We start from the raw sequence: 17,829 nt of genomic DNA on the forward strand, positions 1-17,829 counted from the left end.
CTCCTGCTGTTGTAGCCCAATCACCTCATGGTTCAATATTTTGTGCATGCTGAGATGCCTTTCTACTCGTCTCCTCACCATGGTTGTAAAGAGTGATTTTATATAACATTTGAAGACTGATTCAGTGCGGGGCATTGGGAATTGCATGAGTCGTGAGGGTGTGTGCACAAGGATTTTCACAAGCATCCGCTAGTGCCAGTCATTATTAAATTCCAGGGACAAGTAAAGGCTGTTGATCTCGCTCACCCATTCACTAGCTCTTTGGACAAACTGGCCAGGCTCCAATATCCAGAAAAAAACAGCCTTTTCTGTTTGGGTTACACCAATTCCATTTGGTTTGGGTTACACCTTCCATTTGGTTTATTCAGAGTGCATATGCAGCTGCTTATTTAGATGACATCATTTATAGTAATAAATGGCAGTGGCAACTCATAGCAAATCCAAAGAGGTATGCAATTAGACAGGTGGAAATATGGTATCTGGGCTTCCACTTGGACCATGGGCAGGTGCATCCCCAAATTGACAAGGCAGCAGCGATTGCAGCCTGCCCAAGACCCAAAATCAAAAAGGTCCCCACCCTCACCCCCCATGAAGCCACTGGACCTTACTGCAATTGTTTGCCATTTTTGTGGTCAGGATCATACTCTATTATTATACCCCCAACAATAAAAAATACATGGTAGGCCTGTATTACTGTGCTGTGCTCTTACAGATAGTCCTGCCGTGACCTACTTCATGTTTTGCTGGATCGACAAGAAAACATAAGCTTCTTCTTTAAGGAATTAAACATGAAGAGTGTTCAGTAAGATAGTACAGAGAGGTTTGGATGTTTCTGAGGTATATTACGCTAAGGATTTCTTTCACAGATAAGCCTTTATTTTTAACCATGCCTACCACTGCAGCACACATGTGCAGGCCCACAAAAACACACAATGACACACACATGCTCTCATACACCCTCAGCATGCATCTGCAGACAGGTATGTGGATAATATCAATGAATCACAAGCTTTCCACAGTGGGCTTGAATCAAGGCCGTCGTCACGGCAACAGGCTCGCAACCAAGCCGCGGGAAGCAGCAACGCAAACATGTGATCTCTGTGGTAACCCTTTGGTCACCACAGGCTATGGAGCACATTCAGATTCTTTGGAAATTTATGCTCAATTTTAAGATAAATCCAAATGAAACAGCTATGAAACAGTCGATAGAGAATAGCGGACTACAGAAATAGTCCTTTTTTTAAATCACAATATAGCTTATAGTTTTTACTCAATATATGTGTCATTTGCAAAATCATAGTATTTCAGTCCAGATTTCTGTTCAGCTCATTCCTTTTTAGATTTTATCTTTATGCATGTGACGTGCATGCACAAAACACATATATTCCCCCTGCACACATGCATATACACAAAATTCTCCATAAATACAACTCATTATTCTACAGATATGGTGTAATATAAATGCTTGCCAGGCAAATATGCCAATCCAATCACACACAAACAAAGTGCCCTACGAAATCAATACCAGCTCAAAACAGCAAAAAGCAACAGCTGCACTCTGGTCAATGCCAGCTCCCTTTCTCCCACAAAATGCTTCAGCACACACCTATGCTACACACTTCTTCTACGAACACACAGACATACCTTTGGGATAAGTTTAAAACAAACTGACAAATTCTAGGCAAAAAATACACATTATATGACATGCATTTAATTACATGACATAGTCTTTCAAGCTTACAGACAGTTATGAAGGAAGGCCAAATAGATATAACGTACTATAGAAATATACACAGTAATTTCTCTATGCAAATTTTTTCAATTTTTTCTTTACATTTTTTAAATTTTTAAAAAAATCTCCTTTAAATCAGTTTAAGCAAGAATCAGAGGTTCTGGAAAATGCTGTGCCATTCAGAAGGTGAAGGGACATACATTTTACCTGACCAGTCTAGATGTTTTTCTGTCTTTAAAATATAAATTCCAATTTAAATTTAAATTTAACTTTAAGACATATAGCACAGGCAGTGGGTATATGTTCATCCCCAGTGATACACTGAGCTTCCATGTATGTTTAGTCATTCATCTTCACTAACTGCTTTATCCTGGTCAAGATGGCAGTGGATCCAAAGCCTATCCCAGGAACACTGGGCACGAGGTGAGAATACACCCTGGATGGAACGCCATTCCATCGCCGAGCACCATGGGTCCACATTTTCACACATAGGAATAATTTAAAGTAGCAGGATCAGCTCAGGATCGGACCAGGGACTCTGGAGCTACGAGGCGGCAATGTTACCCACTGCACCACGATGATGCCCTGTCATGTATGTTCTTTTCTAAAAGAACACATAAGGCTGGTGGCTGTCAGGGTGCAAAAATACACAAAATTCAAATCTGATTATGATATGGTAGTGTCTCGATATGATACATTCTCAATACAATAAAAATGAACCACTGCACAAATGTGTGGTAGGTTTCCTTTTTTCAACTAATTAAAACATTCAGCATTATAAAAGTACAATTGAAAATTAATGACACAGCATTCACGTGATCAATTCAGTCTCTTAGCAGTATATAACAAAACAAAGCTGTGCATTAGAATGTAACAACATTAAACATGGCTAATTAAACATTAGCATTCTGGCCAAGCTGTTGTGACTCAAGGGATGTGTCTGAAGCACAGGCTTTTAATTTTTTATTTTCCATTCTGCTGTTACCTAGTTATGCTGTCCAAGTCAGGTAAATCTGTGTAGCTCTAGGCATGTTTTTGAATCCTTCATTCTCCACTATACCATGTGGTCTCACATCTGCAGCTAGGAACTCCCCTATTGCCGTGGTGATGTCTTTAGCCAGGATTGAAATGTCAGGAAATGCTGTTTCAAAGCAGAGAGAGAGAGAGAAAGGGTGTGTGTGAGACCAACACAGAAGGGTGATGTCGGACATGCTTGCGGAATTAGCGCTGGCGTATTGTATACATATTTGGCCTACATTTCCTACTGTCCAGATTGGGTGAGCCAATCACCACTGCAGCCTCAGTTTCTTGTTCTTGGCTGACAGGAGTGGAACCTGATGTGGTCTTCTGCTGTTGTAGGCCATCTACCTTAAGGTTTGATGTGTTGTGCTTTCTGATATGCTTTTCTGCTCTCCACAGTTATAAAGAGTGCTTGTTTGAGTTACTATAGACTTCCTGTCAGCTCAGACAAGTCTGGCCATTTTCCGCTGATGTCTTTTATCAACAAGGCATTTCCACCAACAGAACTGTCACTCACTCAATGTTTTTTGTTTTTCCACTCCATTCTGTGTAAACTCTAGAGACTTTTGTGTTTGAAATTCCCATGAGATCAGCAGTTTCTGAAATACTCAAACCAGCCCATCTGGTACCAACAAACATGCCACAATCAAAGTCACAGAGATCATACTATTCCTTCATTCTGATGTTTGATGTGAATATTACCTGGAGGTCTTGAGCTGTATCTGAATGATTTTTTGCGCTGCTGCCACATGATCGGCTAATTAGATAACTTCATGAATGTGCAGGTGTACTGGTGTTCCTAATAAAGTGGATGGTGTGTGTACAACGGATATAAAAAGTCTACACACCCCTGTTAAAATGGCAGGTTTTTGTGATGTAAAAAAATAATTAAACCACCACCCTTCAATGTGAAATTACAGCATTTAAAAAGTAAGTGAAAAACGAACATTTTAGGGAAAAATGGGAAAAATAAAAAACTTACAATAACCTAGTTGAATAAGTGTGCACACCCCTAAACTAATACTTTGTTGAAGCACCTTCTGATTTTATTACACCACTCTTTGGGTCTTTTTGCGTAAGAGTCTATCAGCGTGGCACATCTTGACTTGGCAATATTTTCCCACTTTTTCTTGCAAAATCATTCTAGATCCTTCAAACTGTAAGCGTATCTCCTGTGCACAGCCCACTTCAGGTCACCCCACAGATTTTTAGCTGGATTCAGGTCTGGGCTCTGGCTAGATCATACAAACACACTGATCTTCTTTTGGGTAAGCTATTCTTTTGTTGACTTGGATGTATGTTTTGGGTCATTATCGTGCTGAAAGGTGAAATTCCTTATCATCTTCAGGTTACTAGGAGACATCTGAAGGTTTTGCACTAAAATTGACTGGTATTTGTAGCTATTCATGATTTCCTCCACCTTGAAAAAAGCCCCAGTTCTGTCTGAAGAAAAGCAGCCCTAAAGCATGATGCTGTCACCACCATGCTGCACCATGGGTATTGTGCTCTTTTGGCGAGGTGCTTTTTTGCACCAAACATATCTTTTGGAATTATGGAATTATTATACATTTTGGAAATGGTCTCCATCAGACCACAACACATTTTGCCACATGCTTTAGGGTGATTTAGTGGGGCTTGGATGTCTTTTTGTGAGAAAGGGTTTTTGTCTAGCCACCTTACCCCATAGCCCAGACATGAAGAATATGAGAGATTGCTGTCACATGAAGAGAGTAATCAGTACTCGTCAGATATGTCGCCGTAGGTCTACTGGCAGCCTCCCTAGTAATTTTTTGTCTTGTCCTTTTGTAAATTTTGGAGGGACCTCCTGTTCTTGGTAATATCACTGTGGTACCCCCCCAATCCCCAATCATTGATGACAGGTGTATGATAATTACTTTTGAACATGAGATTGAATGTGATTGGTTCATTCTGAACATAGCCACATCCCCAAATATGAAAGGGTGTGCACACTTATGCAACCAGGTTATTGTAAATTTTTTATTTTTGATATTTTTCCCTAAAATGTTTCTGTTTTTCACTTAACTTCTATACGTTGAAATTTCACACTGAGGGTGGAAAAGGTTCTGACATTTATCTTGGTATCTTGGATTTTTTTTTTTTAATCTGTGAGGTCCAAGCACTCTTTAACTATAGCACCTGAGTGGTTGAACTAATCATGAATTACAGTTTTTGAGTAAGCCAAGCTCCACCAAGAAAGGACTGATTGGCAGATGGCAGCCATAGTCTTTATACATATTAAGACAGTTTTGATAAATACTGATAACAGACTCTACTGACTATTCAGATACCAATTTTGTGATGATTCATCAGAAATTCTAGCATTAGTTTGCAAAAGTAGGTTCATGTGAATAATAAAATCTGAATATCATCAGAGCTAAATGGTTCAAACTGGATATTTGTTCACACTTCAACAGAGAAGTCAGTCTTCATGACTTCAAGATGTATGGGCCAAAATTTAAAACACTGCACTATACTGCACTATAGTCTTCTAATAATACAAACATAAATATTTATTTTAAACATTTTGCTATTTATTATAATGCAAAAGCATTGTATGCACTATCTTTAAAAAACAGATCAATCAGATATCACTTTGTCACAAGATGTGATGTCATTTTAACTCATTGTCTTTTTATGGAAACTGCCATCTAGTATGTCCAGGATTAGGTCCATCACTTTAAGTTTAATTAATCAGTCTCATTAATGCAAAATGTCTCATTAAATCAGTCTCGTTAGATAATCAGTCTCACAGAATATCCCCTTTTCAAGTAATTAAAATAACAAACCTTCAAATAAGCCAAAATTATTAAAACCTCAATTTTAGTTGAGAATAATACGAATCAGTGACTCGGTTTCTGAAGGCTTAGCTCCGAATAGTTTGGCTTCTTGCTGTATCAAAGTAATAACCACAACAAAGCAATAAGATGTTCAATAATATAGCATTATTAAAATAGAAAAGATTAAACCCCCAATTAACTATGGCCCTAATTCTAAACAGGGACAGACAAAGAAGAGTTGTGTGTGTGAGAGAGAGAGAGCAAGAAAAGGAATACGTGTGTGTGTGTGTGGACACGTGCTCAGCTCTTATAAAAAATGAATTACCACATACCAGGTGAGATACGTGGCCATGCCTCCTGGTATGTGAAACCAGGGAAACAGTAGCGAATAGAAATATGGCGGGGACTTTAAAAGACTTGCACATGGTGAATGGCAAGTGATACTATAATATATTTTTTTTTTCTAATTTTTTTAATGGGAATAACAGTACAGAGTTTGGATCTTATTTTTCCTCAACATAAACAGAGATCACTGACTGAGTGACCGTGTTAATAAGCACAGAATGAGATCACATGCAAAGATAAGAGAGAGATCAAAGAGTGAAGGAAGGAGATTCACAGCGGTGTGAGCGATTCCCTTTGTTTAAAAGAATGCTAATTTTAACAATTCGCTGCTTCAAATTACTCAACACAGTAAAACCCTGGAAGAAAAAATAGTGAACACTATCTTTTCCTGCCCAGCTGTTAGTACACCAGTGGTTTGTTTCTTTTCATGACATTCCAAATTGTTGTACTGGCTATGCCCTATACTTGTGCAGTGGCTCTGATCGATTTTGCCTCTTTTCTCAGCTTCAAAATGGCTTGCTAGACAGCCAGACATCACTCTGATTCTCGTCTTTATTCATCCTTTTTTAACAACAAAGGCAGTCTTCACAAGTGGAGTCCAGGGCTCAAACCAGGAGTAGACATTTCGGAGCTATTAACTGTTCAAACAATTAGTCTAACAGGGCACACTTTGGCAACAAGAAACACCTGTCAGTCACACTTCCCAATATTTTTGATCACCCTTTCCCAGTGACTGGTCACAATGACATGCAAAAAAGCAAATGACTTGAAAAATGCATGGGTTCAAACAAAAGGTGCCATGTTCTAAGTTGTTTAACACATCTTGATGTAAATAACAGAAAATGAAGGCTGAAATTCCGATCTATTGTCTCATGTTCATCTTTTGCTGTTAAATGTCTTCAGCGTATATATCTAAAACAAAAGAATTGGCCTTGCCGTTCCAATACTTTCGGAGGGGACTGCGTATGTCTTTCCTACCCAGTCAGAAAACACTATTTCATGCTACTTTGGTCAAAAAGTCAGTAGTTCATATGAGAACTTAATTGAAAATAACTGAACACGGTGCTAGATGAATGATTAGTCTAAAACAAAAGTTTTCTCCTTTCAAAACACAACCCATGCCATAAAGCAAAACTCATTTACACTTCTTCTTTAATTTAGAGTTTACATTTATTGTTCTAAATTAATGGCCTGCATTACTAATGCATTTATGTGGATCAGAATGTATTAATGCGATGTTGGGCAGTTAGCTTCAATATCAATACCTTCAACATTAATTCACTTGTAAGTACTTAATCTATTTTTTCAAATAAAGTAGTGGTTATAAACAGTCATCTTCTAATTTTCTGTTAACTTGTTTCCCCTGAAAAGACTGAGAAAAAAAAATGCATCTATCTTTTTCTGTGCACAAGCAGTTTTGTTTAGTTTTAAGTCTTTTTGTGATTGTGTTTTTCAGATGGAGAAGTACAAACCTCGCTTTGTACTTCCACTACCTATTCTTTAAAGCTCGCTGAACAACACTGTCAAAACCTTGTGCTCACGCAGTTGTTTTTGTTCGGTCTTGAAGGATCCACACCTATTATAAAGCTTTTTGGTGAGCTTTCTTTAACAAAAAACCAAAAACAACAAGAACAAAAAACAAACAAACAAAAACAAAAAACAGAATACTCCACCTACTGTCCATAGCAGTATTTGTATTTGTTTAGGATGCATTATGTGTTCAATCCAAATAAGGTATTCATATTCGGTTACACCCCTAGTGTCAAGTCATCAAGTTGCCATTCTGCTTTTTCCTCCCAAAAAGAGTTGACTCCCTGAACTGACAATTATGTGTCCACCAGCTCGGCACAATGAAAAATGATTCACCTCATGCCAACACAGCAAGCGATGTGAGTTCTTTACTGAACAAATCAGGGCCTCAATTGCAGGTAAGACCCTCTCCCAGTGACTGGTCACACTGACATGCAAGAAAAGTGTGCAGAACCACAATTGGTTGCAATAGGCAGATACCTAGCCCATCATAAACCGCCTATACTTAAGCCTATGGTCTTAAGTAGCATAGGTTATGTGTTCATAAAAACAACTTTGCTTGGTCAGTTCTCAAAGCTCAAGCGATGGCATTTAAACAGTATCTTTAACGGAGAGCACACGGATGGCCGACCTGAGCACGGAGGGCAGTACCAGTGAGTGTGGTCATTAATGTGAATGCAGGGTGCTGTGAACTGCACACAGACAAAGGTATATGCAAGTGGGAATCAGTGAAGCAAGTGTGCAGGTCTGCACGCACTGAGACGTGCACTTTCCTTCCCTTCGCTCATGACTCAATTTAGTTAAAGTAAAGGAGCCATGACAAGGTAAAAATTTGCAATTTTTATTTTATTACTATTCTGAAAATTAAATGAACTCTTTGAGAGCTAGGAATTCAGCCTTACCATTTGTTCTCTGGGAACTCCCATGCCAGTGCTTTCTGTAAGACATTTCATTGCATTGAAGTCGGTATGTGATTGCCAGGATGGACAAAAGGACAAGCCTGAGCACTTTTATCAAATGCCCATGCTTCCATGCTGATCAGCCGAGCCCAATTACCTTAAAATGCTTCCTATTAGCCTAATTAATCAGCCTGGCCGATCAATCGGTCGACCACTAATTATTAGCGTTATCATTATTGCTATGTGTGTAAGCACTTTGTGGAAATAAAACAAATAAAAGGTAAAGCAAGAAAGGGGGAAAAATCATTACGTTCACCACCACTGATTTGGAGCCCATCGCAACCGGTACAACCATGTTTGCCAGCACTCCAGGTGTGAGGTTTGGATGGTCCTCTGGGGACCGGGAAAGTACGAGATCTCATCATGTTGAAAACATTTCATTGTTTCTCATAGGTTAATAGGGGATATAGTCAGCTGGTTTGCCAGAACTGCTCAGAATGATGTTTCCAAGTCCAGTGTGGCTCTACATTCATAGAGAACCTAGCACTTAAGGAACTGGAGAGTGTGCCACCAGAGTACCAGCATCTGGCAGAAGTCTTTAGTAAGCAGGGTGCTACCAAACTACACTATATGTGAACACCTGACCACCACACCCATATGTGGGTCTTCCACAAACTGTCGTCACAAAAATTTACACACAATTGTGTAAAATTTCTTTGTATGCTGTAGCATTAAGAATTCCTGTAGCATTAAGAACTTCTGCCCGGACCACATAATCATTTTTGTGTGAGCCCAAAGGGCCATAAGCTAAGACTACAATTTTTTTTATTTAATATATTCTATCGACTAACACCAATAATCTAGGATGTTTCTATAAAAAAAAGAAGAGCTACAAGAAACTTTTAAAGTGTATGCACTATTAGGCAATTTTTTTATTAATTAATTCCTTTATTTAATCACATTTTATTGGATACCAGCTGCTGTGATGAGAAACAGGATTAGCCAATTTGGATGACGCATTTTTTTGTGTCTGTTTGAAAGCTACTAGCCAGATAGCTACACTATAAGCACAGAGATATCGAGGTGAGATGTGAGATGTAAGCTCCCATACACTGTACAGTGGCAGACTCTAAAGAGCTGCTGTGAATTCCAGATAGTGTGAAAATGTTGAGCAGTAGTGTACTGCTCGCCATTCCAGTATTATTTTTTCCAGTTCATGCAGGCTGAACGAAATGAGCCTGTGGGCCACATTTGACCCATTGGCCTTGTCTTTGACACATGTGCCCTGTTGGAACTAAGAGGCTGAGCCCACACCTGTTCCAGCATGACAGTGTCCCTGTGCACAAAGCGAAGCTCAAAAAGAAATGGTTTGCCAAGGTTGTTGTGGAAGAACTCAAGTGGCCTGCACAGAGCCCTGACCTGAACCCCACTGAACACCTTTGGGATTAACTGGAATGAGGATTGCATGCCAGGCCTTCTCATTCAACAAGAGTACCCAACCTCACTAACACACTTACGGCTGAATGGGCATAAATGCCCACAACAGCCATGTTCCAAGACCTAGTGAAAAGCCTTCCTAGAAGAGTAGAGGACATTATAACAGAAAAGGGGGACTAAATCTAGATGGCCCAGATGAGGATGGGTTCCCTTTTGAGTCTGGTTCCTCTCAAGGGTTCTTGCTCATATCATCTCAGGGAGTTTTTCTTTGCCATTTATAAGTTTAAAATTTATATTGTGAATTTATATATTTCTGTAAATGGCAATTGTTAAAATTGCTGTACAAATAAAATTGAATTGAATTGAATGTGTTGCCCCATCCATCCTAACTCAAGCCACAATCATCTTCAGGTGTGGTCGTCTCAGATAGCCTGCCAATTCAAAATGTCTTAACAATTCAGCCACCAGTATTCAATCTGGAAGAACCAATATCACTCTGCTAGAACATAAACAGCTGGAGAAATAGCATCTTCCCACTAATCTTATAAGAGGCATAAAAATTAACTGACCACTGAGCTATAAGAATGGGTCTATCTATCTCAGCTAATGAGCCAAGTCTGCCTCAAAGCCATTGATTCATCTAGAGCAATCTACAGCCAAAAAGGGACTCCAACACCTGTTAAAAAATTCTGCAAAACCACTTATGAGCAGTTCAACCCAAGTGTAGAAAAAAAAATTATGTTTGTATAAATACTCACTCCAAAGAGCTGGGCATGATCAGGAATTCAGCAAAATTAGCAGGTTCAGCAATAAACTGGGAGAGGTATGTCAGCAAAGTACCACTCTACAACGCCAGCAGTGTATTAGCCACAAGGTCCTCTAGCCAGCTATTTGATGGGAATGTGGCAAAACGCTGAGAAAGGGGACAGACTCGGCATGAAAAATGAGTGGTATGTGCCTTATGGTGAATAGAAACAGTTACAAACACTGCAAAGAAAAAAAAAAACCCCAGAGATGAATGTCCACATACAAGAAACATAAGAGTGACTAGCTAAGTGCAGGTATAGTAATGCTAATGAGGGTCAGAATTACTATCTTACTAAAGGCAGGGCTAGTTACGTCAATGAATGGCTAGCTAAATGCAGGGTTAGCAAACCTAAAAACAGAACAATGACTCAAGGCTAACAAGCACTACAGAGACCAGCAGCACTCTACAAATAATGCTAGTAATACAAAACAAAAATACACTCAGCAAAGTAGAAAAGAACGTGAGCAGACTATTTCCAGCTTTGGAGGACATGACACCTGTAGCTCTGACCATACTCATAAGCAGGTAATCGGACAGCTCTGTGTTCACATAGTCCGACATGTGCACAGACAAGAAGGGAAAACGGAATGATTGATTAATGACAGTGGTATTTAAAGCAAATACTAAGTCACTTTGTGACCTTGTTGGTCTCATCATGTGCGTTGTCTAGGGGTCTCATTTATTCAGGCATGCATAGTACCACAAGATCTTAATTTGTGTGTAAGAATTACCACCAGTAAGCATGAGGAGACTGGCATATCACGTGCATACATGCAGCTGTACACAACAGGCACTGATAAATCCCACACATTCTAAGCTCTGTTTGTGCACTGTAACGCTCATTTGCTCTCTTCAAAAAGGCCAGTAGCCTGTTTCTAGCACTCCTTCGTAAGGATGACATAAACCATGTCAAAAGGTCTAAGACGATTTATTTCTTTTCTAAGAAATAAATACAAAATAATTTTTTAAGGTCTTATTTTTGTAGATTCACATGTGTGCATTTTATTGGCCCAATTTTATTTAGAAATGCTGTGAGGGTGTGAAAATTCCTCATTATTGTTGCCTTTTCCACTGCCGATTTTGTAATGAAGTAATTTGTAATGTAATTTCTTGCACTGTGAGTGATATGAAATATGTGTCATTATTCGGCTCATAGTTAGTTGGGAAATACCAGACCTGTCTGCAATTTCTTGGTGTACTCATGGCTAAAAGCTCTAGAATAGAAAATCAACTAAAATTGCACTGGGCAAAAGAATCAGCTGACGATCCATTCATTATTCTCTGCTTATTACGCTTCTAAAAACCACATTCCTCCCTGCAAAAAGCTGTGTGTACCAAATCTTCAAGCAAAGAATCATCCTAATTAATCTTTAGAGGTGCTTGTGTAACTTGTCTACACCTTATGAGCACCAAAGTCAGCAATCACACTGTTAATCACACTGAAATAATGGACAATAAGTGTAATTAGGGCTCCTCATAATAGGTTTACCCATTTATACTTTTCAACCACTAGGGGTTCCTGCACAGCTAAGGTCGGGAGTGTGCATAATGTACACATATCCTCATACACAAGAACAAATTGATAAATAACATTCTATGCATAGAAATATGCATATGCATGGTTTAGGGTACCTGTATTTATTAAGCCTATATGCCATTTAAGCTCAGTTTCAACCCTGAAGTCAAACAAAAAAAAGAGAGAACAATATTTTGTGCTACTCATTATTTTATCCAGTCCAGCAATTTGTTGCTTCCATATCAACCACATATGCCAATGTTGAATTAGCCCTACCTGTGTGCATGAAGTCTCTGGGGATTCAAACAAAGTCACTAAAACCCCACAGACATCATCGCTTTTTGGCTATTTTCAGCTACTTCTTCGGTATGTACATTTACATTATGTAAAATGATTAATGATCAAACTTATTAATGTACTGTTTCTTGCATATTAGTTTATTTCTTCATCAATTTATGCTATTTTATGTAATATGTGAAGATTAATTTTATGAGCTAGCACACAGAGCAAATCTCAAGGTCAAACCATTAGCTTTATTTAGAGATACACTACCAAAGAATTAAGCATGACAAGTTCCTACACTGAATATTTTCTGATTCATTTTACATCAGTCTACAAATAAGTAGATCATTAATAGTTTTGGAGACATGAATATTTAGAAAAATTAGCTTTTGGGTTTTTTTTTTGGTTGGCTTAAATAGTGCAGTGCTTCAAAAAGCATGCCAACCAGAGCTAACACAAGCTAACTATGAATGAAAATAACTATTTCTGTATATGGGCACAACAATAGAATTAGTATGATGCTTAGTCCACATTACATTTAGGCCACATGCATGATTATGTAAATGTATCTTTTATTTAGAAAGGAACACATTCTTTTCTTCGCCATTAGTCACTGTGGAACCATTCGAGCCCAGTACGCTCCATTTAAGCCCATCTTAGATGTTTCAAAGAGATGTCCCCCTAATTTTGATAAATTTTCACTTTACTCTTCTGTGAAAGTGTTTGATACAAACAATTCTTTGTATTCCTTATTATATTACTATTACTATTATATTACTATTGATAATTATATTGCTAATACTATTTTATTGAATATAGGCATCAGCTAATGTGCATCATCTTGAGAAAACTGACAACAAAATAGAAAAAAACTACAGCACCTTTCCACAAATGGTAGAGGCATGTCACCTTTACCATGAGTGTACAATAAAAAAAAAAACTTTTTTGTGCTAACAAAAAAGTTTGGAGAAGACAGAAATCTTTGAGGGACAGAGTGAAGGCCAGGATCAGAATAGAGGCACAGGAGAACCTTGGCTTTGACTAATGTGACCATTTCTTTTTGCAGTCCTTGCAGGTTGTGTGTGACTGGGGTTGGGGCTTCACTTGAGCAGACTTTTTAGATCTTGTTGAGGAATATATTCTGAATAATGGCATTCAGAGCCCATTCACCAATGGGGGACCAGGGAGAACATGATTTTGCCATTTTGTGCAAGATCATCCTGAACTGACCATTCGCAAGTCACAACAGTTTCCTGAGGCTAGAGTGAGGGCCTCAGCTAAAACTGCCATATTCATGCACTGGTTTGAGATGCTCAAAAAGAAATGGATCTTGCAGAAGTTTTAACAAAACCCCAAAATATCTACAATGGAGATGAGACAGGATTTGTCACTGATGCATCTTCAGAAAATGTCCTGGCTTCAAAGGGATGTAAGAATGTGTACCAGAGTATGGTGGAAGTGGGAGGGGACAGATAACCGTCTGTATCACTGGCAATGCTGCTGGGCAGATCGTGCCCCCATATGTTGTCTACAAGTAAACGCAGTTCTTGGTGTCAAGGTGTTCCAGATCGCACTCACTTTGCCATGACAGACCATGGTTTGATGGAGAAGACAGTGTTTATAAACTACTTCACAAACCTCTCCCTAAAAGAACTTGAATTTTAATGTTTGATGGCCATACCACCCATGTGTCCCTGAGCCTTGCAGTAAAGGCAAAAGAAAATAACGTAGTGCTCGTTCATCTCTCCTCTCACCTGACACATGTGCTGCAACTTTTGGATAAGTCGGTGGTCAGAGAAAATTAACTATAATAATTAACTAACTTTTCAAAACAATAAAATTTTATTTTTGTCAATAAATCATGATGTGGGCTTATTTGAAGCACACATGGGCTTAAATGCCACAGCCCATGCTGGACTTTTCACTTATTTCATAAAATAACTTTATTTTACATTCTCAAATGTATGAGAACAAATGAATATATTTCAAAATGAAAGATTTCATAATCTTGCATTTTTCGAATACATCTCCCTTATAAATCAATAATGAATCAGAATGTCATTACTTGACTCCATTACAGACTCAATATTTTTATCAAAATTCTTTTCAGTAAGAAATAAAAATGTACTATAAAACATGCTTAGATTCCTTTGAAGTACTTTCAAGCCAAACTGTTACATGAATCAACAGAGCTACATCTTGGTAGGCAAACTAATGTATGCATTTTTTTTTAAACTGTTGTTAATTCCGTCATAGGTGGAATAAGATACAGTTCCACTCAGATCATACAGAAATGTTTAAACTTCTTCATTTACTGCAAATAAGCTTGGGAAAAGTTTACCAAATTTCAAAAATTTCACAGTAATGTAAGAGAGATGATTAGATGTTGAAATGTCAGTGGTGATATCTGATCTGCATTCATTATTGTTTGTAATCTACCACTGGATAATTTCAATTACATTTTACAATAAGGTCAAACTTCAATTAGTTTAAATTAATTTATTCAACTATACAGTAGAAAACACAATATTATAACGTATAACATGGTATAATGATACACAAAATTCAAATTTGACATTTGACACAATAAGTAAGCAATAACACACGACAGACCAAGCGGTTATGAAAATCACGCACACCGTGTGGTCTGGCATGACGTGAAGCGAAGTGCATTGGTTTCATACAACCATCTTGTCTGTCGCAGTTGAATGCTCAAATCTAATTGGTCAGAAGGTGTGCATTATTTTCATATATAATAGCACAGCTCAGAGAGTAGCTCTGCCTGTTACATGAATGATAGGTTTATATTAATGCACTAATTCTTGTAGGGTAGACTAATAATAAGACTAATAAACAGATTTTAAAAATGTATTGTTCTTTAACCAAGCAAAATGTATAAAGTATATGATGTGGTGACATCATTCATTAATAAAGTAAACACTGAAATAGATGGCAAATCACTGCAGTGTAAACGAAATAACACACTCCAGACTATACTGTTATATGTAAATAATGTACTTCAGGGCTTAGCAGCATTCCGATTGCGGGTTGTGCTGCATCACACCCCCCGCCCTGGTCCTCAGATTGTTTTTGCTGTTTTTTGCATGTGTGACAGACTTGTCTGAAATAGAAATTCAGACAGAGAGGGAAAGAGAGAGAAAGGACAGAAAGATGTATAAGGTTAGACTGACCTGCTTGTCCTTCTTTTGTATTTTCATTTTTTTCTACAAATTTGAATCTGCATCTATTGAAACAGGGATACAAAAACCAATTAAAGCAATAGTCACATCATAGTGAGATCCTTATTATCATGTGCTGATTACAGACAACCGAAATCTAGCATTCAATATGCCCCAACTACCTAATAATTTTAAAAGTCCACAATCGACAAAACTGAAACAAATTCTCATGAAACCACATTCAGATGTAAAATTGCTCTACTAAATGAAGGAGTGTATCCCAAGCACAGGTATTTTTTATTAGTTCTTATTAGATGCTATTCCAACATGTACAATCATCAAGAAACTTAAAAGAACAAGTTGTTGGGAGAGTAGACGATTTTTCCACTGCAAAGGCAACACAGGAGTTGCTTCACACATGATCCAATGAAACTCAGGAGTTCTAGTTTTTGATTATTTTGCATCAACAGACAATTCACTTCTATCAGTGAGTGATAAAAGAGACTGCAGCATTATCACAGTATCATACCCATGATGTTTCTCATAACTTGAAAATAGCTTGGAGAGTCATCGTGGTTATACTGGCTGTCAGTTGATACTCAGTGTTAAACAACATAGAATATGGCACCTTTTGTTTGAACCCACCTATTTTTCAAGTGATCAAAAACACTGGAACATGTGACGGGCGTTTCTTGTTGTCCAGGTGTGCCCTGTCAGATTGACTGTTCAACAATTAATAGCTCTGAATGTCTACCCTTGGTCTGAGCCCTGGATTTCACCTGTGAAGACTGCACATCATTTTTTGTTAAAAAAGATAAACCAACAGGAAGACCTCAAGTTCTCAAACCAAGCTTAACCTCTACCAAAATGATGGAAAGGCCAAAATGTGGTGATAGAATGGATCTTCTCATGGTCTAAAACATACAAGCTCATCGGTCAAGCACGCTGGAAGTAGTGTCATGGCTTGGGCTTGCATGGCTGTTTCTGGAATGGGCTCATTAATCTTTATTAATGATGTAACTCATGATGGTAGCAGCAGAATGAATTTAGAAGTCTACAAAAACATTCTGTCTGCCAGTTTGCAGAAAAATGCATTCAATCTAATTTGGAAGAACTTCATCACGCAGCAAGACAATGACCTAAAACACACTGCCAACACAACAAAGGACTTTGCCATGGGAAAAATGGGGAAGGTTTTAGACTGGTCAAGTCAATCAGCAGACCTTACCCAAATTAAACATGCATTTCACCTCCTGAAGAGGAGACTGAAGGGAGAAACCCCCCAAAACAAACAACAATTGAAACATGCTGTGGTCAAGCCTGGAAGAGCATCCCAAAAGAAGAATTCAAAAGTTTGGTGATGTCAGTGGTTTGCTGCCTTAATGCTGCAAAAGGGATATGCAATTAAGTGTTATTTACTTTAATTTACGTTAAGACTATCTGTTCCTAGATTTTGGCACACCTAAACATTGGGTGGTCTGAAACCAAAGGTGCCATATTCTAAGCTGTTTAACACCTCTAGATGTAAATATCAGGAAACAAAAGCTGAAATTCTGATCTATCATCTCATATTCATCTTTTGATCACAAACCCAAAAGTGTTCAGTATAGTATAGCAAAAACAAAAGAACTGGTCTTGCCCTTCCAATCTTTTAGGATGGGACTATATTTGTATCATACTGGAAATGGAACAAGTGGGATTGGAACTTCCCAAAATATGACAAAGTTCATACTAACAAAATTAAAATATTATATTTAATATATAAATGTTAAACTTTATATGTTTAATATTTAAATCTAATTTAAATTTAATACAGAAAGCCAATCTGTAATTACATGCCTAATAGGAAACTTTAAAAAAATGTTCTGTATAGACAGCTGGCATAACATATTTTAATTTCAAATGATAAGTATGATTCAAGGCTTCTGAATTTTTTTAAACATCTGTGTTTGTACCTTAAGAACCTCTGTATGTGTGTGAAGATTACTGTCCTAGATAGTCAGGTCCTACTGACTATAGGAGTTGAATCATTGGGAGGAGAAGGGGAGGTGTTGAGTATGAAAATGTCATCACTAGTGTTAAAAGAGAGAGATAGGAATTTATAGGAAGTTAGCTAGGAAGAAGATGTAGCTTCAGATATGGTGTGTTACCTAAACTTCAGTTATTTAATAACTAAATGCTCCAAGTGCAGATCATGCCCTCAAGTAAATAAAAAGAGGGTTGAAAAACTAATTAAAAAAACCTTGTAAAAATCTATAATAAAAAAGTTGGTAACAAATGTAT

At 37.8% G+C, this 17,829-nt stretch overlaps 1 protein-coding gene across 9 annotated transcripts in view; it reads right to left on the minus strand.

Moving 5' to 3' along the window:
- The window catches only part of chd6 (chromodomain helicase DNA binding protein 6), a 102,008-nt gene that overhangs the window by 72,006 nt on the left and 12,173 nt on the right, over positions 1 to 17,829 (minus strand). For 3 of the 9 annotated variants that reach the window (XM_053228961.1, XM_053228963.1, XM_053228959.1), the window contains exon 2: positions 15,559 to 15,611. The exons of 3 other annotated variants lie outside the window; for them this stretch is intronic. In XM_053228961.1, coding sequence (XP_053084936.1) covers positions 15,559 to 15,585 — 27 coding nt within the window. In that variant the 5' untranslated portion in view covers positions 15,586 to 15,611. Of the gene's footprint in view, positions 1 to 2,717; positions 2,874 to 15,558; positions 15,612 to 17,829 lie in introns of all 9 variants that reach the window. 3 more of the 9 variants (XM_053228979.1, XM_053228971.1, XM_053228983.1) reach the window with 2 other exon arrangements.

Source organism: Pangasianodon hypophthalmus, chromosome 2 (assembly GCF_027358585.1).
Source record: "Pangasianodon hypophthalmus isolate fPanHyp1 chromosome 2, fPanHyp1.pri, whole genome shotgun sequence".
In the NCBI taxonomy this organism is placed as follows: Eukaryota; Metazoa; Chordata; class Actinopteri; order Siluriformes; family Pangasiidae; genus Pangasianodon; species Pangasianodon hypophthalmus.